Genomic DNA, 14,798 nt, shown 5'->3' with positions numbered 1-14,798 from the left:
ATACTGTGAACATACATGAGGATACAAAGGAGAGTTGTAAAATATTAGTAGGCACCACATTTAAATCCAGTGGCACTAAAGATTCTGCTCCTTTTGTTCGCCAGCTTCCACAGCTGGACACATTATTCAACCTAAGCATTTTCTAAACCAGGTCAAACTTAAACCTAGTGAAAAGGAATTTGAGTAAAGTTAGAACAACCTACACAAGAGGTAAAATTCCAGTTTTTCCAAGATCAAAATTTTGCTGTGATATGAAGTCTGCTTGGCTGGAGGTTTCTGCAACTGTAGCGTGACTGTTTCCAGGTGCTAAACACTAACAAAAAAGCAAGAGACAACTGATTAACCTGATCCAAATATTTTCTTCATTTCAGGAGTTACTTCACTCTGCTTTCAGAAAGCCAAAAAAGTGGTGTGCTGTCCCAGAACATGCTCCAACAACCTCTAGCTTGGAGACATGACTTAGAAGAGGACTGTTCAGGGTGTACAAGCTTGAACTGGTGGAAGAGGAGGAAGGACTGCCAGGAGAGTTACACGTTGATCGCCCAGTTGAGAGGAAGGAGTAGGAAACTGCAGAGCTAGGGATGTCAGGGGAGTTTTTAAGTGCACACTTGGGAACTCAACTGTGAAGTTTACTACCTGGCCTTCAGCCCAAACACAGTCCTCTTCCTCCCCATGAATGCAAATAAGGTACCAAAGCAAGGCAGAGTTCTCAAATAATGAAGTGGCTAATACTATTCAAAACTGGGCAACTGTAGGCAATCTTTCTTTTCATAAGCCATATAAAATGTAACTTGAATACCCTTAAGTAGAGTGAATTTAAATGTATTTTCATAAAAATAAATTTTTCAATAAGCCATTCACTTACTAAGTAATTCCATTTTCTTGAGTTTTTTCAAAACACATTAAAAATAGAAAAAAAACAGCCAGTATTAAATGCTTGCATATGTTGTAACCTGATGTTTTGCAAACTGTATTCACTTCTCAAGTGTTAATTATCAGTCTCCACATAAATATTTAAAGAAATATCTTTATAAATATCTTAAATAACATTAAGCCAACTGCATACAGGGGTGCATCTAAACAAGTGTGAGCAGCTGGTCAAGCGAGGCAATCTCGCCCCTCTACTCTGCTCTTCTGAAGCCCCACCTGCAATGCTGCACCCAAATACAAGAGGGATCTGAGCCTGCTGGAGTGAGTCCAGAGGAGGCCACAAAGGTGATCAGAGGGTTGGAGCCCCTCTGCTGTGGGGACAGGCTGAGACAGCTGGGGGTGTCTTGCCTGGAGAAGAGAGCTGGAGAGGAACTTTTCACCAGGACATGGAGTGACAGGACAAGGAGGAATGGCTTCAAAATGGCAGAGACAGGGTTAGATTATATATAGGGAAGAAATTCTCTACTGTGAGGGTGGTAAGGGCCTGACACAGCTTATCCAGAAAAGCTATGGATATGACCCATCCCTGGAAATGTTCAAGGCCAGGCTGGATGGGGCTTTCAGCAACCTGGTCTAATGGACATGGCAAAGAGGCTGGAATTAAATTATGTCCAAGTTCCCTTCAAGTGAACCCTTCAATGACTCTAAATCATTGAAGCTAATCCTTTACACAGTGTCCTACAACGCATATTGCTTTTACACGCATTATCAAGATTTTACTGAGATTAATTTTTCTTCTCTTCTTAAGGTTTTCTGAATGTATCTGTGTGTGCACACTTTGTACTCCTTCCATAAATCAAATATATAGAAACAGCTGCTGAACACGCTCCCACCTCAGCTCTTGCTTATCTCTACAGATTCACATAAAAACACCTTAGAAAACAAGTGATAAGAGCCAGCCGTCTATAGCCTTTAACAATATCAAAAGGGAGAGGAGAATGCAGACCATTTTCCCCTCATAGAAGTTTATTAATTATAGTGATCAAAGCTTAAAAAGCCTTGCTCTCTCAATGGCATTAATGTTGTTGGAAGTCAGACACCCAGACTGGACTTATGCTCATTGTAGCACCTTGAATTCTATTAAGCAGCTTAATGGCATTTCGAGAATATGGCAAAGTCTTAGCTTTGCACACTTGCAGCTTCTACAACAGACACAGTCACTCACTGAGCACCTGGGGTTTGCAAACAAAGAATACAGACACTGCTGAAGGGATAGAGCACAACATAACAAAACAAACATGAACTGTGGAGAGGTCTTTGCAGAGCTGTTGTAGTTGTCCAGCCACAAAACCCTTCTGAGTTAGAGCTAGAAATGCAGCTCTCATTACCATCACAGACAACATATACATCCACTTAATTCACTAGACTTCAAACCAGTAATTGCAATTACCAGTGCCTTACAGACACCAGCAGCTTAAGGAAGATGAAAAGCACCTACAGAATTGAGTTTGTGACCCAGATACAAAGGACAACAAGGTCTCACTTCTGAATGCCTTCTCTGTCTTTACTGGTAAGGCCTTCTCCTAAGCCTTCATGATGAGCAACCAGGTCTGGGGAGTCTGGGGAAACATTCACTCATGTAAGGAGTCCAAAGCAAGCTGAAGGTACACAGGAGCAGAAGGGAGGAAAGGAGAGAGCTCTTGGATGACACTGCAAACCTGCTAAAGTTGCTGGAATGTCACAATGAACAAGAAAAGATGTCCGTGACTGAAAAGAGCAAGTTTTGTGCCTCTACTCCAAAAAGAGAACCTGGAAAATCACAAAATCTACAAGCTGGTCTGCCTCATCTCAGTTCTTGTGAAAGTTACAGGAAAAAAAACACCAAAAAAACCCAACCATTTCCAATCTTATAAAGGTGACTAGGAACAACCAGCCCAGATTTGTCATATGCAAATCAAGCTTGACAACACTGCTTGCCTTCAGTGATGAACTGACTCTCTGAATGGCAGGAGCACACTGGCAGCCTTTTCTGCCAATAGTAGTGAGGTTTTTGACATTGTCTCACTTGTGGCCAAACGGGGGAGACTGGACTCAATGGCTGAACACAAGATGGGTTAGGGACTGACTAGTCAGGCTCTAAGAATAATGGTCAGTGGTTCCAAAGCTTCCTGGTGACCAATTGCAAGTACTGCTTGTCTCCCCAGGAATGTTATCAGCTCCAACACACATCATCTTCAACCATCTGCCCTACAGAAAGCTCACAGAGGACAAACCGGTGGAGTGCTTGATAAATGGGTGTCAGAGCTGCCAATCAGAAAAAATGACAAACTGGAGAAATACACCAAGAACTTTATGAAACATAATCAAGGCAAACACCAGGGCCCAATACCTGGCACAAATCCACCACTGCAAGAAAAGACATAGAGGTCCTGATGGACAGCAGGTGGGATATGAATCAGCAACAGGCTCTCATGGCAATGAAGGGTAACCCCATCCCAGGCTGCAAGACTAAAGGCAGTGGGTTGAAGAGTGATTGTTTATGCTCAGCACTCACGCAGACTCATCTGGAATACTGAGTCTGGTTTTCAGGTCACTCTTCCCCCCACCCCCCCTGCCCCCCACTAAAAAAGAGATGCTGACAACCTGGAGAGAGTCCAGGAGGCTGCCACCATGACAGTGAGCTGGCTGGAGGATTAAAAAAGAAAAAAAATCCAAGAGAAGCTGAGAGGGGCAGGCTTGTTTCTTGTTTCCGCTGCAGAAGGGAAGGCTATGGGGAGCTGGAAGCGGCACAATCTGATAGAAGCTTTCTACCACCAAAAGGTGAAGGTCACAGATAAGAGCCAGCCAGACCTTCCGGAGTTACAGAGCAAAAGGGAAAGAGGCAGAGTTGACAACTGTCACTAAAGAAAATCCCAGCTGGACGTAAAAAAATATATTTCACTCAGAAGTCTTGGTAAGCACTGGAACAGCAGCCCAGAAAGCTGACGGAATTGCCACCCTCAAAAACTTTCAGAACTTGGCAGGACTCTGAGCAACTCAGATTAGCTTTGAAGTTAGCCAAGGTTCAAGCAGAAGCCTGAATTTAACACTGTCTGCAGAAGTACTTTTCTACCTTAATTTAATGAATTCATCTTTGCTAACTTAGACATCACATTTCCATATCTGAATGACCATACCAGATAAGACAAAAAATCCCCTCTCTGTCACTATCTTTTCTTTGATAATATCCAGAAAGAGGATGGTACTTGAAAAAAGGCAAGAACAAAGTTACTAATCCCAAACAATCTAAGTGGGCTTCTTGAGCCAAAGATGGGAATTTAATAGTAGAAACACCACAGAGTGTTTCTCATCCATGAACTCTGGTTGTTGTTGACCTGAGTTTTAGCACTGCAACATCCTGTTGTGAGACATTTCACAGGCTCACAACTATGTGAAGAAATACTCTTTGGTTTTGACTTTTCAACTAATTTGAAACCCTTTTGTTCTTGTTTTGGAAGCACAAAAGGGAACCCTCTCTTTCTCCTACATACTTCTCACATATCTTGAGATTGGAGAGACTCTTTCTGAACCATTCCTTGAAGACAGACATTCCATCTCTCTAATCATGCTCACCCTTCTGTAGACATTTTCCAGTTCTCTAACACCCTTTCTCAGGATGAAAGAAGGGAGGAAATGAGAGTAAGTCATACTACTTGAGAGAAGAACAAACCATGGATTTTAACTGCTATGTATTGAGTTCTCCATTCTTTCCTTTCCCAACATTTCTGTCCTGTTTGTTAACATTAACCTGGCCACTCACACAAAACATTCACTATTAGCCCTGAAATCCCACTGACCAATGATGATCATTTCCAACTCGGTTATTATATATATAAGACTAAGATTAATTTTCTTTCCACCATACCTAAAAACTGTATCACACTGCACTTACCTATACTGAATTTAATATATTTTAACACCCATTCAGTCTCTCACTATTTTTTCTCTAATGGTTCACAATTGGGCTGCATCTGTAATACCTCAATTATCTTAGTAGCATCAAGGAAACTGCTTCATCTCAGCACTTACTCATTCTTCCAGGCTGTTCAAACAGCTGAATATCACCAGGATGCCAGCAGAATCCTAACACCAGTCTTCCTCTATTAGAGAAGCTGGCTACTAAATCTTGATGTTTGTTTTTTATCTTGACCAGTTCCTTATCTGCATAAGGACTTCAGTCTTTCTTGCAAGAGTTCCTGGTAAGGCTTATCTCCAAAAAACATCCAGTAATATGAATAAACTATCAACCAAGTCCACCTCACCGCCTACTTCAGTTTTTTAAAAACAACTCCAATACCTTTACATGGAATGCTCTTTTTAAAAGTCATATTAACTGATGTACATTATTCCATATTGGATTAGTCAGGATATTATTTCTGCATCAATAAGCCATTGGCTGGAAGGGAAAAATCAATTACATATATTAAAAATCTCACTGAAGTTTTACTTAAAGTAGAAGCACAGAAACAGTCTTCTACATTGTCTTTCTTCCACAGCTATCCAACAATATCCCCAGACTACTTCAGCATTGTCAGAGGAGGACTCAACACAGGAGAAAGGGATTTCTCCCACAGCAAAAATGCTTTTTATAACAAGTGTTGTGTGCTGCATTTCTACTTCTTTGGAGGTGGAGGATGTTAGGCCAAAGTCTAATGGCCACTGCAAAATTCCAAGTACCACCTTGATGATGCCCACAAGTTTTTCTAACTGGTACACACCAAAAGACTGAATTACACATTTCTTTCATGATTGAGGTTTTGAAAAAAATGTAAGCCTTTATTCTCCTCCAAATCTTTAGCCTTACATTAGACTTTCAGCACACCAGTTCTCACACTGATCTGGTCACACACTACAACACTGGCCAAATTCCTTCTTTACTTATATAAATTCAGCCCTAAGGAACTCCAAATAAAAATGGAAACCAAAACACAATCACACATACACAGATCACAAGATTATTCAAAATGTTTCTAGTCCACAGTAACTGCATGGATGAAACTAGTTCAGATGCAGCAGAAAAAAGTAAAAATCAGTTTGTATAGCTATCATTTGGTGTTGATGATTATAGAGTAAAAGTGAGACTTCAAAAAAGTCAGTTGAAGGAAGAAATTGAAGGAAGAAGTATTTGGTTATATAAGTAAGATCATTAACTATTCTCCAGACTCCTGTTAACAGGAATTTTCAAAGTTTCTAAAAACTCATTTTCATAGAAAACAGTATAGACAACAGAAACAAGCATCTTTTACATAGGTTTGCAATTCTGTAAAGTACCTCAGTGTTAAAGTATCTTGGCTATAAGTAATTCTTTCACACATAAAATGTTTTTCTTTTAAAAAACAAAAACCTACATTGTATATCTTTTCAAATTAACTCTGTCATGAGAAGGAGGGAATTAGAAATTAATTTTAAAAAATCTTATCAAATACATAAAGTCACAAAACTAGGAGGAAGAAAAAAAAAGTTTTAAGAAATATGAAATAAAAAGAGTCCTACCCGATTAGGTGGGGGGAACCATTACAGAACTATGCTTTCCTTTCAAGGGTCAGAAAAATGGTGTGCTTCCTCTCCTCAAGTGTGTTAGCTTATAACACCTGAAAACACCAGAGATTTGTATGAATCTACAGGTCTCCAAGACAATTCAGTTGAAGACTTTGAGATATAAATAAGCTTTTTCCAAATGCCGCTACATGAAATTAAGCCTGGCCAAACAGCTAGGAAAAACAAGAGAGGTGCAGTGATGAAATTGCCTTCCAAAAAACTAGAAGCAAAGACAACTTAGCACCACTTTAGGCAAGAAGGACAAGGAAATACAAGAACATGTAAGAAAAATTAAGCATTTTCCTGAAGAGTTTTAATAAACAGTGTCAGGAGAAAAACTAAACCCCACAAAAAACACTTTCAAGCATTCAGCTGTTTTCTTGAGACTAAATTAGAACACCATGCTCACTGCTTCAACAAAATAGAAAAGTAGAGGACATCTATCATATATGAAGCCATAGAAAAATGAGGCAGGGTACAATAAACTACTGAAAGTTTTCCTTCAAAGAAGTAACAATTAAGAACTTCCATGCAGAATTACTGAAATTCTGTATTTTTATATAGTTCATTTTTTCCTCAATGATTCTTGGATTGCTTCAGACCAGAGTCAGCATCATTATTTGTCACTGGACTTATCCAAAACATAAATGATATCAGCACCTCTTCAGTGAACTCTTCTGATGAGTAGCTCTTATCAATTCCTTAAAATAGGAATAGTTTTCTTTGCTCTAGGCAAAATCAGAAAAGGAAAATAGTTTAAAGAGTAGTAGTATATTTGAGGAATGGATGGCTTAAAATAATGTCTAGATGTAGGTTAATTAGGTAAAAGCATTAAAATAAAATCTTGAAGAGATATAGAGCCAAACAAAGTCATTTCATAAGCCTAAAAGCAGTTGGAGGTAATTTGGATTATTAAAAACCAGTCCTTTGTAAAATCAGTTTCAATGTTTTGGAAGGGTAAAGCCTAGTAGCTTGCCTTAGTTACAAGCAAGTCAGTTCTACAACTCAGGAAGACAGTACTGTGTATTCCAGAGCAGCTGTGTCTCAAAGGAAACCATCATTATATTATTCAAAGCTGCTGCTTCAATACAGGAGAGAATGAGCAGCAAAAATTCTTGGGCTATCCATCTGCTACACACATACTTAGTCAACAGAAGCAATCACACCCCTTCAAAATATTATCCTGTTACACAAACTGCAAGTAACTTATTTCTGAATACATTAGGAACTTTTGAACAAGGCTTCCTGCAAGAAAATTAAGTGCTTTACAAGGCGATTTTGCAGTTACAGAAAATTGTCTTACATCCCTATATAAGGAAGTTGACAGCCATTTTAGAGGCCTGTCTAGAAATACCCTGAGGACATCAGAGGCCAGTCCTTTTCAAGGCACTTGTTTATAGCTGCCACCCCGGATTTACAGCTCAAAAGAAATGCCTTTACTTTTCTTCTTTTAGTAGTAATACTGGAGTACTAACAAGAACCTAAGCATTGCTCTCTGGCCAAAGCTGAGTTGCAAAGCTAAGGTCATTCAGCAGGTCTGTGTCCTGAGCAAGTCTTTCCATTTGTTTTGATCCTTATTCTTTTCCAAATATTTGCTCATTTTAATCACAGCACCACCTCTTTACCTCTTTTAATGAAAGAGGTCGTTGTCCTTCAGTGCTTTTGCACAGTCCCAACACCATGATACTGGCTAGAGATCCCATTTCCAATCAAACTGCTTCCAAAACAACCTATTCCAGCCAAAGTGACAGCATTTCTTGTAAGACAATTAAGCATTATTGATGCAAATTAGCAGACCCGTATCAGAGTATATGAATGACCAAAGTTCTACTCAATCCATTTTATTTTAATTTTCACTAGTTGACAAGTCCAGTTAATCCACAGAACTCTTAAAAAAAATGCTGAGGTAAATCAAAAGAAGTGAAGTAGTTAAATTACTGGCTATCAAAATAAAAGTATCTTAGAAAACTGCTTTATTTAAATCAAATATCACATATTTTAAGTAATCAATTACTTTGGCATATTTCATATTCTGGGTTAGCAAATACTTCCCACATAGTATATCTTCAGGCTTTAAGTGTGAGGCCAAGTGTACAATTCAGGCAGCTTTTTGACTAACATAGACTGATGGATCCTGTCAGTGTGCCCTTACAGCAAATACCCATCTGCCAGAACAGTACTTCCCTAAACCTGTGAGCCTGAAAGGCACTCTCTTATGCTGATTATCCAGGAACTACTGATTTGAAAGACAATGGGAAGATGCATAGGGAGCACACCAAGCAAAGCATTTTCCTCCTATTACAGTATCTAGGAAATGTTTGGAGCTCATCTTTACTTATTTCCCAGCTCCTGAAAAACACTCACTATGCTAAGAATCAAATCTTGTCTTATGTCAACATATAAAGATCCCAATGTGCTAGCTACCATATTCCTACACCAGAAAACACGCACAAACCAAACTCACAACATCACAGGCCACTGTCCTGTGAAAACACTACAGATCAAGTATGGTGCAACTAGGAATTGCAACATTAGGTAAGTGATCACTTTGAAGACACCAACAGGAAATTTTCTGTAAGATGTTTGAGAATACCTTTCTTCAAGTATTCTCCCATGGGCACAATGGGGTACTAATAACCAACCAACAGCTCTAGGTCATCACTACACTATTACTGCCTTTTACTGTGTTTTCTTCCTTCAATAATCACTTTAAAATATGTTTTATAATGAGTGGGCAGGTGTGGAAAAGAGACCATCTAGAGCCAATTTCTTCAGCTACTATACAACGTCAAACATCTTACAAAGTCCCAGTGCTAGCTTTTTCTTAAGAGTGTTTTTTAGAACAGAGTGCAGTGCACGAAAATAAGAGCAGTAGGAAAGATTTCACACTTGTTTGCTGACACACACACCATGTGTCAAAACAGGAAGTACATTATTCAGCAGCACAGGAACGCTCGGCATGGACATTGAACACACTTGGTGAGTCAGAGCACCCAGGTTGAAGATGGATTTAGTGTGAGATAAGTGTTTGTGATGAGTTAGTGCAGAGCTGTCACCAATGTTCAGGGTTAGCTTATTTTGCCAACCTTCTGTCTAAAAAGCACTTAGATAATCTAAAAAGGGGCCTACAAGAGAGCTGGAATGGGGCTTTTTACAACAGCAGGCAGTGACAGAACAAGGGGGAATGGCTTCCAACTAAAAGAGGGCAGGTTTAGATTAGACATGAAGAAGAAATTTTTTCATTGTGAGGATGGTAAAACACTGGCACAGGCTGCCCAGAAAACTGTAGACGCCTCCTCCCTGGAAGTGTTCAAGGCCGGGCTGGATAAGCCTTTGAACAACTTGGTCTAGTGGAAGGTGTCCCTGATCCTGGCAGGAGGGCTGGAACAAGATGATCTTTAATGTCCCTTCCAACTCAAACCATTCTATGGTTCTATCATGATACATATTTGTGTTTTCTTGCATTGATGTACAGACAGTGAACTAAAAGTTACAAGTTGTTACTTCTGTCTGAAGTTCTGCTTGAACCACTTTCACTGAACAGCTTTTGCTGCTACGTGTTCAAAGTTTTGACAAAAGTACTCTTGACTCTTAAAATTAGGTTCAAAACCAACTTAGAGTAAAGCTTATAAACATGGGGAAAAAACAAAAGTACTGCAACCAGTTATGCAAAAAAAAATTAATTGTGCACTTCTTCTGCCTCACTGGGTAAAAAGTTGCTTGTTCAGATGTTTGACATCTCCATTAGTGAGCTGGATGATGGATCAGAGTGCACCTCCCCAGTCTGCAGAGGACAGGAAACCAGGAGGAGCTGTTACTATGCCAGGTGCTTGTGGTGCCATTCCACGGATCTCACTGGGCTGAAGAAATGGGCAAACAAGAACCTCAAAAATTCAATAATGGGATACGTAAAGCCTTACACTTGATTAAAAACAACCCTTTGTAGCAGGACAAGTTGGAGACAACAGCCTGGGAAGCAGCTTGGCAGAACAGAGCCTGGGGTCCTGCTGGACAAATTGCCCATGACAGCAATGTGCTCCTGCAGCAAAGGCTACCAACAGGCTGTGTTAGGAAAAACACTGCCAGGAGGTCAAGGAAGGTGATCCTTCCCCTCTATTCTAACTAGAACTCAGACCCACCCAAAACGCCGTGTCTAGTTTTGGCTCCCCCGTCCAACAGAAACATGGGCACATGGGAATGAGTAAAGGGAGATCCCTACCAGACTGGAGAATCTGACATGGGAAGAAGGGCTGAGAGGGCTGGGATTGTTAAACCCAGAAGAGGCCCAGGGGAAGCCTTGTCAAGGTGTGTGAATACCCAAAAGGGACAACAAAGAACATGGAGCCAGACTCCCCTCAGCAGTGGACCATAAAAGTACAACAGGCAATGGGCACAAACTGAAATACAAAAAATTTCCTGTCAACAAAAGGTTACATTCTTTTAGTACCACACAGCAGACAAACAGGGGAATAGCTTTGCCAAGAGAGGCTGGAGTGCCCATCTTGAAAGATAATTGAGAAGAGTCTGGCCATGGTGCTGAGCAACCTGCTCCAGCTGATCCTGCTTGGAGGGCAGGCTACTGGACTAAATTGTCTACAGAGGTCCTTTCTAACCTCAGCTATTCTGTAGATGCAGGACAGATACAACATGCACCTCATATAAACCTGGTCTCTTACATGTTTCCCTGGAACAGTCCAAAAATTGCATTTCCATGAGAAATTAGAATCTTATTAGATCTGTTGTATTTTCCCTGACAGAGATGCCAACAAAAGAAACCAAACACTTGCTCAGAGAAGGCACTGACATATCCTGTGCTTCTACAACTCTCCTGTTGCAACTTTTTTTTAAAGCAGTAGCACATCAGCTAACCCAAAACTGCTTGCCAACTAACAGCCCAGAATATTTTCAAAAGTGATCATTCCTGCTTTTGGGTCTCACATCTTCCACTTTTGGGATCTTAGCCTATACGGCTTGCTATCACTTTAACAATTATTCATACTTTAAAGATATGGATGAATTATCCAGCTTCCTGTCATCACTTGTTTATTATTTTCAGCAAAGAACTCTGATAACAATGTTTGCATTCATTCATTTTCAAATTGCCAGCTTTCATCTTACATGCTCTCATCTGAGACTAGCAGAATTCCCCATCAGTAGGATTAAAGAAAAAAAAATTCCACAGCAGTTTGCAAGAAGAATAGCTGACAACCTTCTTGTCCTTGAGAAGGGACTGGAGGGTGTAGGGGGGAATATTCAAGAATTATTTTGTACACTTAAAGAGCTTCTCTGGATTCAGCTGAAGAACTGTATTTACTTCCCCTGAGCCAAACTGCTGAAGAAGGGCTCAAGTATTTCCACTCCAGTAGCAACCACAATTTAGCTCTGGAGCAGGGATTTCCCTCTGCAGTTTAAAGCACCCTTTCACATGAAAAGCGCTCTGTGGAACACACTGTAAATGTAGAACTATTACACAACTATTATCTAGTGATGCTGGCATGAGGAAGCTAGAGGGAAGAAACAGGAAGGATATAAATACAAGTCTGCAATCTTTTATATTTTACTCACATAAGGGAAAATCACCAGAGCTCCAAGAGCTACATCTGAGCTACTGTGTTGGTGAATAAAAAAAAAAAAAAAAAAAAAAAAAAAAAAAAAAACCCAAAACAGTTATACACATTCATTTTACACAGCATTTGAATAAACTGGAAATAAAAATTCAGATTCTCAGTTTCACAGAAACTTGTAGGCACCTGACTCCTAAAGATCAAAATGAGATTTTACATCAACTTACTGTAGTAGACTTTAGCCTTAGTGTTCATTTCTCTGTGCTGCTTTTCCACCTTCACCAGTAAAATGTTTTGATATATGACTCACAGCTAAGAACATTTCAGAGGACACATTCAAAAGATTTGAGCAGACACTGTTCTGACAGGTTTTTTTAAACAATGAAAAATGTTACCAAAGATTACAGGAACAACCCAGAAGTTGAATGGCTGCTGGGAAGAGTCAATAAACATCACCTTTGCTTAGAAATTGAGAGTTTCAGTGCAAGGGTGTCTCACCCTCTTACTATTTAGCTTGCTAACTTTACAAACAACATTCCATTCTGTTATGTATATTTTTGTTGAGATATTTTAGGGGAAAAGAATGCCTGTGAAAATAAAAGAATTCATCCAAAATATTCTCTACCTTTTAAATAGCTGGCACCTTGACAATTCATCTTAAGTCATAAGCACCACAACAAAAAACTCACTGATCCTCACTGCCAGTAATTTTTCAGGAATGTAGCAATCAAATCTGTGGTAACAACTAGAATACACCTAAAATGCAGTCTTAAAACAATGTTCTTAGCATTAAATGCCTTCACATTGTTCTGGCTATGGAAAGTGCTGGAGAGCTCTTTACAACTATTTCAAAATTTAAGCCTGATGCTGTCAGGTTCAAAGTACTTCTGGGCGAAAGAATGGAGCCTTCACACGTAAAAGGAGAATCAACACTTTGTCCTTCTCCTTCTCGGACCCGAGCAGAATGGAGCTGGTGGAGGAGGACATGCACAAGAACACGGCCAGAGAACCTGCAGAACCAACACTGTAAAGAGCACACAATGCTCAGCTTGTGAAGGACAGCATGATCACAACACAACAAAGTTGACTTTGCATAAACATCTACAGATGGCAAAATGTGGATACGCCGACACGAGAGATGTCTAAAGAAGCATTCTGCAATAGAGATCCTTCTCCCATGTCCTTTCCACAGCTGCTGCTATTTATGTGGTAAACCTCCTGTATATAACACTCGAGACTTCAAACAAAGGTTCCCGTTGATTGCTATGAGCATCATCCTTGCAGTTCAACAGTTCTCGGAGGCACTGAGCGTTAAGGTCACCGCTGAGTCCTTCACCTGCCTCACAACACCTGGTTAAAGCCCAAGACCACCTATGCAGCCCTGGAAGACCTTCATCCTGCAGGCAGACCCAGTATGTCAAGGAACAGCTTTTACCAAACTGTATTTTGGCTTACTCGCCTCCACAGCCCTCCAGTACGTCTGAACCTTTTTATATTTTAAGCTCATCTCCATCTTCGGGGGACCAAGCAGCCAGGGAACCATATTACACTGCCACCTCCACTCTCTCCCCTTTAACACGTCTCCTAACAACGCCACGTAGATCCAGATAATCATCTGGGATGAGCACGTCAGGCAGTCCTCGGCGTTCCTGAGGGAGTGCATTCCACTCACACGCCCCAAACCCTCTCCCCCAGCCCGGCTCCGTCCCAGCCCGCTCCCCCCTCACACCGCCCCGCGAGCACAAGGACCTCACTTCTCTCCCAGCTCCTTTCCAGCTCTTTCTGTGTCCCCAGCGTGGCCCGGGGGCCTCCCCCGTCCCCTCAGGGCTCGGAGACACCAGGGAAGAGCCGCATATTCCAGGCACGTCCCTCTCCCTCCGCGGAGGGGGATGGGAACAGCAGCAGCGGAGCGGCACCAGCCGAGACGTCAAGCGGAGGAAAAACGAGGACAGGCGGGAACTACGCGATGGGAATCGCTCCCAACCTCCATCCCACAGCCCCGGGGCTGCCGAGGCGGGGAGAACCGGGGGTAGAAGGGGCTCCCCTCAGCGCTGCTCGGGCGGGACGCTGAGGGCGTTAACGCGCTCCCCCCGCACCGGGAGGCGGCCCGGCACCCACCTTGAGAGTGGGGTACTCCTGCACCTTCAGAGTCATTGAGAGCTGAGCGGCTGATTCCTGCACCGCCATCTTGGCTCGGGCACCGGCCTCCCCCCGCCCTCCGCTCTCCCTCCCGCCCTCCTTCCCAGCGCGTCCCGGCGGGAGCTACCTACGGCGCGCGCGGCATGCCGGGAATCGGCGCGCGCCCCGCCCCGGCCCTCATGGACGCGGGCCGAACCAACGCCGCGCTCTGCCCCCCCCCCCCGCCACCGCCGCGGCTTGGTACGCTCCGCGGGGGCGGTGACGGAGGGAGAGTGACGGCGCGCCGGCCAATGAGCGGCTCGCTCCCTCACGTTCCCCCGCCGGGAGCGTCGGCACCGCCCCAGAGCCCGGAGAGCCGCGCCTGAATGGGCAGCGCGGAGGGAATGGGCGGGGCCGCGCGGAGGCGCGGACAAATCAAAGGGGATTACGGCAGCGGGATAGGCGGGATTTGGGGCGTTATGGACACCCAGCCACTCAGCGGAGGCAGAGAGCCGCTTCCCATGGCCCAATCAGAACATGCTCTGGGACTCAGTGGGCGGGGCCTAAAAGTAAATTTTGCTGGTGACTTCAAACGGCCGTTTTAACACCCCCGAGGTGTCCGGGAAGGGGAGGGGCGGGGCGCGGGGCGGGACGCGTTGTGATGGACAG

The 14,798-nt window shown here is 42.5% G+C and overlaps 1 protein-coding gene across 6 annotated transcripts in view; it reads right to left on the bottom strand.

Annotated features, from left to right (window-relative positions):
• MAEA (macrophage erythroblast attacher, E3 ubiquitin ligase) overlaps nucleotides 1-14,421 on the bottom strand; it is a 49,018-nt gene extending 34,597 nt beyond the window's left edge. Inside the window, exons 1-2 of one of the 6 annotated variants that reach the window (XM_072927707.1) lie at nucleotides 14,130-14,275; nucleotides 6,403-6,500 (exon numbers count right to left, since the gene is read on the bottom strand). Coding sequence is in view for 1 of the 6 variants with exons in the window: in XM_012573550.5 (XP_012429004.1) it covers nucleotides 14,130-14,198 (69 nt within the window). In the remaining 5 variants the exon portion in view is untranslated. 6 annotated transcript variants of the gene reach the window in all.
• Between the last annotated feature and the right edge of the window lie 377 nt (nucleotides 14,422-14,798).

The sequence above is a fragment of the Taeniopygia guttata genome, chromosome 4 (genome assembly GCF_048771995.1).
Source record: "Taeniopygia guttata chromosome 4, bTaeGut7.mat, whole genome shotgun sequence".
NCBI lineage: Eukaryota > Metazoa > Chordata > Aves > Passeriformes > Estrildidae > Taeniopygia > Taeniopygia guttata.
Note: the sequence above shows the minus strand (reverse complement) of the source record. Positions and strands in the feature narration are given on the sequence as shown.